Source organism: Apteryx mantelli, chromosome 4 (assembly GCF_036417845.1).
Source record: "Apteryx mantelli isolate bAptMan1 chromosome 4, bAptMan1.hap1, whole genome shotgun sequence".
In the NCBI taxonomy this organism is placed as follows: domain Eukaryota; kingdom Metazoa; phylum Chordata; class Aves; order Apterygiformes; family Apterygidae; genus Apteryx; species Apteryx mantelli.
In genome coordinates, this window is record NC_089981.1 from 11,818,238 (window position 1) to 11,825,970 (window position 7,733).

General features: G+C 43.8%; 1 protein-coding gene across 1 annotated transcript; it reads right to left on the reverse strand.

Annotated features, from left to right (window-relative positions):
* Positions 1-5,782: 5,782 nt before the first annotated feature.
* Positions 5,783-6,688, reverse strand: LOC136992043 (olfactory receptor 4S2-like; the record flags this gene model as incomplete). Its single annotated transcript, XM_067295725.1, has 1 exon — positions 5,783-6,688. A coding segment is annotated over exon 1 (906 nt), but the record flags the coding sequence as incomplete, so codon positions are not given.
* Positions 6,689-7,733: the final 1,045 nt, after the last annotated feature.

The following is a 7,733-nucleotide window of genomic DNA, read 5'->3' on the forward strand; positions in this document are numbered from 1 at the left end:
GACGATTGAACTGGATTGTGGCTCCAACATTGACTATGGTATTTAACCATGCTTGGATTGCTGCTCTGATAGATTACAAAGCTCAGCTGTGACATTAGGTCAAGGCCTTGGAAAGGTGTTAGCAGAGAACCTTTAAATGAAGTCTTCCCAGAGACACCAGGCTGGCACAGACTGATGAAAATCAGAGTTAATGCCTGGCATCAGGAAACGGCCTCTGTGTCCATCAGTGTTCCTGGGAGCCTTGGAAAGTCTAGTACAGTGTATGTCACCCTTCACTGTAAGGCAGACACCTAGTGCAGCATCCTGCTCCTCTCATGCTCCTATTTACCATGCAATGAATCGCAGTCCCTTAAAGGTCTCTTGCTGTCTTCAGCAGCTCTCTCAAGTTGAGGCACCTCATGTCAGCACACCAATATATGTGAGATGAAACCTGCTTGTGCTGTGCCATCCTGAAGGATTTGCTTTCTCTTGGAAGCTTAGCACCACCATCACTTCTTTTGTGTAGAAACGTGAGCAGACACCACTCCCAAAAGCTCGTAGGAGCTAGTGAGAAAGCATAACCTCTCAAAATACCTAGTTATTCCTCTTAATGCCAGGAGAAGCCTAGACCTGAGACTTACACAGCTCTAAGGTGTCTAAAGGTGAAAGCCACAATACCACCCCAAATGCTTGGGTTTGACTGGTGACAATATCCTCACATCCTTTTGACTGACAATTTCCAAAGAAAGATGAGAGCTACATATAACTTTGAATTTAGTTTCAGTTCTATTCTGAACAGCCATGCCAAAAATAGAACAACATTCCTGAAAAGTCCCTCCTGAACACTTCTCTTTGCCTCCCCATGGTTGAGATGGACCCCAAAGAGCTGTGCTATGCAGCCCGCAGAAGAGATGGTCTTCTTTTCAGCAAGAAGGTCATAAATGAGTTTGGGAACTGTGACAGTAGAGTAACTGATATCTACAAAGGACAAGCAGCTCAGGAAGAAGTACATGGGAGAGTCCAGCTGTTGACTGTTCTGTATAGTGCTGATGCTAAGCAGGTTTCCAAGAATAACAGTGGCATAGAAGACTAAGAAGAATGTGAAGCATACTTTTGCTAATGTATCATCTTATGTGAGTCCCTGGAAGATAAACTATGTCACATTGTTTTTGTTCTTCATATATGTCACATAGACAGGACCTGAAGCACAGAATAAAGCCACCTGTGATGGCATTAGAAACACAGTGCTATCAGTACACATCCATGTCAATCACTGGTATGTTCAATATCAATGTATTCCCTTTTATGCCTTTTGGGGAAAGTTTCCTTTCAAAGTCAATGCTTCTCTCAAGGAGTGACAGTTGATATCTAACTCAGAATGTATTACTGAAGTGTGTAATAGCGAGCTCCGTTTATTGATTTGAGGGAGTTGGTGGAAATATCCTCCAGATTCATATTTCTGATCTTTGCCCCTTTTAAAAAGGAAGACTTGCTGCTAGGCTCCCTAAACATCCACTTTTGGAGTGTTGATTTGGAAACGAAAAACTGACTGAGAAGGATAGTGCATGTTACCATTTGAGTCTCAACACGTTAGTCATCCCCTAAGGAATTCTGCTCAGGCAGTGAACGTACCTTCTTTTTCAACCCTCTGAAGGAATGCAACAGAACTAGTCCTTACTAGTGCTCTCTGACTCTGGTAGAATGTCCATGCATTTTTGTGCAACCGTCAGTATTCACATCATGACACAAGGCAGCTGGCTAATTAACATCACTTCAACTCTCAGTGTAGATCCTTCTGGAGGAGGTAAAGTGGACACCTACCTCATGTCTGTTTAGCAGAGATGTGCCTTTAGGCACAAACTGTCTTTAAGGCGCCCTAAGTGAAATCAGACCATGTTCAAGGGATGCCAGGAAACCTGAAGCAGGAGAGTCATTGTCCTGTATGTGCTGTACTGGGCCACATCTTGTGTGGATTGGTTCCAGTTATTGCTCATGAGTTTCTGGGTTGCGACCTCAGTCTCCAAAAGAGCGGGCTTGTATTTCCTCAGACCACCTTTCCTACAGTACATGGGTGAATACTGGAGATAATCTGCATTAACGATGTGTCAGTAAGGTTTTTGTACACCTCAGCCAAGTTCTGGACTAGGCATGGAACCCCCCATAAACACACTTGTGATGCCACGGGGGTAATAAATACACAACTGCTGAATCTCCTTTACTCACCAACACCCTTGTATTTACCTTTGCTGCACTCTAGTGCAGTACGCAAGTATCACTAGTGTTCAGTTTCTACACTGAAAAGATAGACGGCAAGAGCTGCATAACAATGTCCACAATACAGGCAAATCCTTTGGGATCTTAATCCTGTTCCACAATCACAGGTCAATCACTTCCTTCTCACGCGATCTCTGCCTCTTCCACCCTCCAACTTTAGCAGCAGAGGAAATATTCTTTCGTGTCTCCGTCCCTATCTCCATGCCACTCCATGGGCAGAGGGAAAGCAGTGTGGGGAAGCCCAAAGCGTGTGTGTTAAGAGCATTGTTGCCACGATGTGTACAGCTAGAGGGGACAAGTTAAGACTGAGTACATAGGCAGTGCTGCAGCTACCTATTGACTCCTTGACTCTGTAACACCAGAATCTTCCTTTTGACAGATATTTCTGGAAATGGCATATAACTGAAAAAATAAGCAAAGAAGACACCAATTAAAACAAAGGGTAAAAAAAATTGGAGTTCTTTCTACTTCATAAAATGCACCTCACAAAAGCCACTCAACAGTAATGCCTCTTTTCAAAGGCAGGATTTCATAGTCACGCTTGAACAAAACAAAGAAGCAAGATCAGAAAACTTGCACAGTTTATATTTGCTAGTCTCCAACAGTTTGCCTGCTATTCTCCTCTGATGACCTCTCGGACCACTTCAGGCACTTTCATCAAAACCTCTCAGCTCCAAGCTGCTTCTTATGTGTCACGAGAGCAGTCCACATCTCTGCCAGGGCTGAAAACTACAGAGGATGAAACGGACAGCCTGAATGTCTAGCTCCATTTCTCATTCTGCAAAAACAACTTCCAAGAGCATCTGCAAGAACAACTCTCTCTCTCTCTCCAGATGGGGAAGTTGTGGCAGAAATATTTCAAGTAAATTGCACAGCAGAAGCACAAGCTTACCAGAAGCAATGAGATCGCAGAGGCATGTGAAGTTTTCTTTGTCAGAAAGAATCAGTGGATGGGGAGCTAAAATATATGTTTTGGACAGCTATTAGAGTAATCTCTACAGGGTGACTCTGGAGCGTGATCACCTAGACCATGTCACATTGTGTGGGGGTTTGCTTGCTTTCCAATGCTGTCCAGATAAATGGACTTCATTTAGTATTAGCTATGTGCTTCTTTTGGAAACATTTCTATTTAAAATCAATGTCATGGCTGACCATTTGCCAGAGTTTGTGTTCACATTGCCCTTGCAATCAAACATTTTTTGAGTAAAGATGTCTCTTACACGTGTCAGATATTTTTTCCCTTCGAAGACAATATTTCACATATGCTTTCTTCTTTCTTATTAACTTGCTCTTACCATTGCACGTTTGCAGCATAAATAGATATCATAACTGTGCTATATGACTGTTGGCACTTAGACATCTGGTCTGTACACGTTTGAAAGAAGAAGTAAACGAGGAAATCATTTCAAGACTTTAAAAATGTTTGTGGTCAGGCCTCACTACTTGCCAGGTATTTTTACTCAGGCAATGCAAAATACAGAAGCAGCTGTTTAGTCCTCATATAAAGTCATTATAAGAATCTGGGCCAATGTGCAGAGGAATCAAATGTTGTTGTTGTTGTTGTAGTCGCTTTCCATAAGCTATGGTCCCGCTGTTGCCTGCTAGCATCCAGCAGCCGGAAGAGAAATCAGAAAAATCATGGCGTTCTTCCCCAAAGCATTTAAAAGAAAAAAAACAGTTTTTAAATAATAAGGCTTAGCTTGAACTGGCCGTGTGCCCTAACGCCCTAGCAGTTTCAGTATGAAGGGGGTCAGTGGGCCCCATCTGTCTTTCTACCTGCCCCACCTATGGTGAGACAGAGCAACCTCTGAAGGCGCCTGTCCCTCTCTGTTGACAATGGTGCTCAGCTAGACAACTGTCCTTCATTGCATGAAGAATTTAGACTGCTACAAATAGGTGGGGATGGTCCCACCTTTAGCTGTGTCCACAGAGTGTGAATGCTGGGTGAGGGACATGCTGACCCGGGCCTGAGGGACACTATCCCTCTAAGCCTTGAGAATCAGGATTTATCCCAGTTCCGTCCTGCTGGCTGCCATCCACATAACCCACCACGGTGAGGAGAAGACACTGAGACGTCCGCAGTGTACTGGTGCATGCCTGTGAAATGGGAACCCACTCTGCCACCCCCTGCATAGAGCAGAGGACATTCGGGGAACCAGAGCATTTCCGACATTGTCCCAGGGTTTGGTCCGTAGATCTGCCGCTCTCCTGTGCAGGCAACACCTTCTTATCTTGAATCACACTTAAGCCATGTTAAGGTGCAACACAAGTGCAAGCCAGTGTTTATAGGGAACGTGAAGTGAAGGAAGGAAAAAGAAAGTGCTTTAATTACTTTCAGAGTGCATTACACAGATGTCTTTCCCCCTCACGCAGCTCATTTGCTCTTTTCCTCCTGGCAAGGTAGGAGTCAGGGTCCCGTGGCTCCTCATGGCTCCTTCGTCCTTGTGGAGAACCTTAGCTGCTACAACTAACCTCCCTGTGGCAGCTGTGACTGGCTCTGAGATGATTCAATCTTCCATCTTCACATCTCTTCCTTCCTGCAGGACCAGCTGCTCCAGCTATTCCCTTGGAATACATGTTTCTTCCTTTGCTTGGGCCTGTAGATGTGCCCTGTTGGGCTAGGAGTTATCCTGCGTACAGGAATTATTCCCAAACAACTCTTTTTTTTTCACTGACACATAAAATTGTGCCCCCCAATGCTTTCTTTGGTGGCGACAATTTCCTACAGTGAGCAATTTATCTTTCACTTGGATCTTTGATTCTCTATTAGTCTAAACAGTAAAATGCAAAATCTGAGGCAGAGATGAAGGGCAGAGGGGATGGCTAGGAAGGAGGGCATTAGCAATAGGTGAACTACTGCAGAAAGGCAGAGAGTTGCTGCACTGGAATGGGAAGGGGAGAAGCTTCTCCTCATATCATCTGCATCAGCAAATGACCCAACCAGCATCTAATATCAGCAGTTTAATTGCTAACCCATGGATTCAGCATATGACAATGCAGTACTCCTAAGAAGGCATTTACTCCAAAGTAAAGGGGAAGGAAGCCTTTGGCACAATTGCTTCCAGCAGCAGGTGACCAACAGCCTTGCAGACACCTTGGGCCATCGTTTCCTAGCTAAGTAGATTACAGAGTAGATGGATTTTGTCTGACGGAAAGTTTACACCTGGGAGAGCTCGGACTAATGGGATGCTCTGCCTGGAACACATTTTAATATTTTTGATAGCATTCATTTATTTATTTGCTGGTGTCTCAGCAGTGCTTGGAAGCCCCAGTCCTGGGCCTGTGCTATTCAAAAAGAGAACATCAAGGGAAGCCCTGCTAGTCACAGAGTTTACAATGCCATTCCAATCAAAACATGAACTTTCAGGGTCTTCCTAATTACTGCAACAGCTAAAACCAAGCTTTTCTTCAAAAGGGAGCTTTCAGTAAATTTTCCAAAATGGAATTATAGTGAGAGAGACTTGATTTTCTCAGCTCCTGAGAAAATGTTACCACAGTTCTACACCTCACCCTTTTCACGCCAAACTTTTCTATTCCACAGTTTTCTCATGGCACTTTTCATCTCCTCATTTCTCAGCGTGTAGATGAGTGGGTTCAGCATGGGTGTGATGACAGTGTAAAACACAGCTACGCTCTTGTCCTCCGAGAGATTGCTGGATGGGTGTATGTAGGTGAATGTGCATGGCCCAAAGAAGAGAATCACCACAGTAATGTGGGACCCACAGGTGGAGAGGGCTTTCTTCCGCCCTTCGGACGTTCGCCTTTTCAAGGATAACAAAATGACAATGTAGGACGTGACCAGGATGAAGAAAGAGACCAAGCAAATCATTCCACTATTGGCAATGACAATGACGCCCACAACATAGGTGTCGGTACAGGCCAGTTGTAGTAGGGGATTGACATCACAGAAGTAGTGGTCAATTTTGTTGGGACCGCAAAAAGGGAGGCTAACGGTTATGAGGGTCTGCACCAGGGAGTGCACAAAGGCCCCCACCCATGAACCCATCACCATCCAGCCACACACACGCCTGGTCACGAGGGTGGTGTAGTGCAGGGGTCTGCATATGGCAAAGTAGCGATCATAGGCCATCGCTGTGAGGATGAAGATCTCAGCACCGCCGGAGATATGAAACCCAAATAGCTGTGCCATGCAACCCACAAAGGAAATGGTTTTCTTTTCAACAAGGAAGTCAGCAATCATTTTGGGAGCTGTGACAGAAGAGAAGCAAATATCTGCAATGGACAGGTGGCAGAGAAAGAAATACATGGGGGAGTTCAGACGTTGACTGCTAATTACAGTGACAACGATGAGCAGATTTCCTGCCACAATAACAATATAGAAGAACAAAAACACCACAAAACATATTTTCTGCACCCCTTGGTTCTTTGAAAGGCCCAGAAGAATGAATTCCTTCACACTGCTTACATTCTCCATGTTGATCAGTCGGGTGCCAATATGCAATATACAGCTTATACCCCTGGGAAAACAAAGACAGACACATGATTCATCAGCATTTTTTCATTATTAATAGTGAGTTCTATATCAGAAGTGGATACAAACCAAGAAAGATATAGCATTAGTATTAAGCTTCTGAAGTGTTTAGTTTCTGTCATGTATTTTTTTTACAGCTGTTTAGTTCTCCACAGTACAAAGCTTCTGCCATTGCTTTGGTGGCACAGAGATAGGTGCACTCTGTGATATGTTCCTTAATCCTGGTGCTCCAGGATTTTGAAGGACTGGCTCCATGGCTGATAGCCTTCCATGCACTAAGGACAAGGCCAGAGTGTTCACCTTGGGCACTACAACGCAAATAATGCAGTATGTTTTCCCTCAGGGTAGACAAAGTCCCTGACAGCAATCTTTGTAAAATGGGTGTCTTTAAGAATACCTGGAAACATTTCTCAGAATGATGATTTGTTTTATAAGTACAAATGATCTTTGAATTCTTGTTTAGAAGGGAAATGTACCCACATGCAGAGAAAAGAACTCTCTTGTGTATATACATTTTGAAACGTAAATATGAAATGTCACAGGCTGAAAAATGAGTTCTGGGAAGGTTATCTATCATGGAGGGGAAAAAAATACACATATGACTTAATGTAGTATTTGACATTGTTCTAAATCTCAGCATTGTTCTATCAGAGGAAGGAAGAATGAAAGACTCTTGTGAGATCTTCTGTCCCAGCACTGTACTGATTTTACCTAGTATGATTTTTGATACGCTCTGCGTGATCCTTTCAAGGGTTAACTTAGCTTAATGAAGCTAATCTAACTAAACTCCTTCAACAGCCAGTATAAGTCTCTCTGTAGGCTGATTCAGAATGACTAAATGAGGGTCCTTTGCAGAACCCTTTTTTCCTCCATTCACTATGAGGAGCTTAAGTAAATTAGCAGCACCAGGTTAGAATGACCCTCAGAGAATAATCCCTTTTGGTGCCTGAAAGTAGCTCAGAGCTTTTTGTAATGCCATCCACCTGTT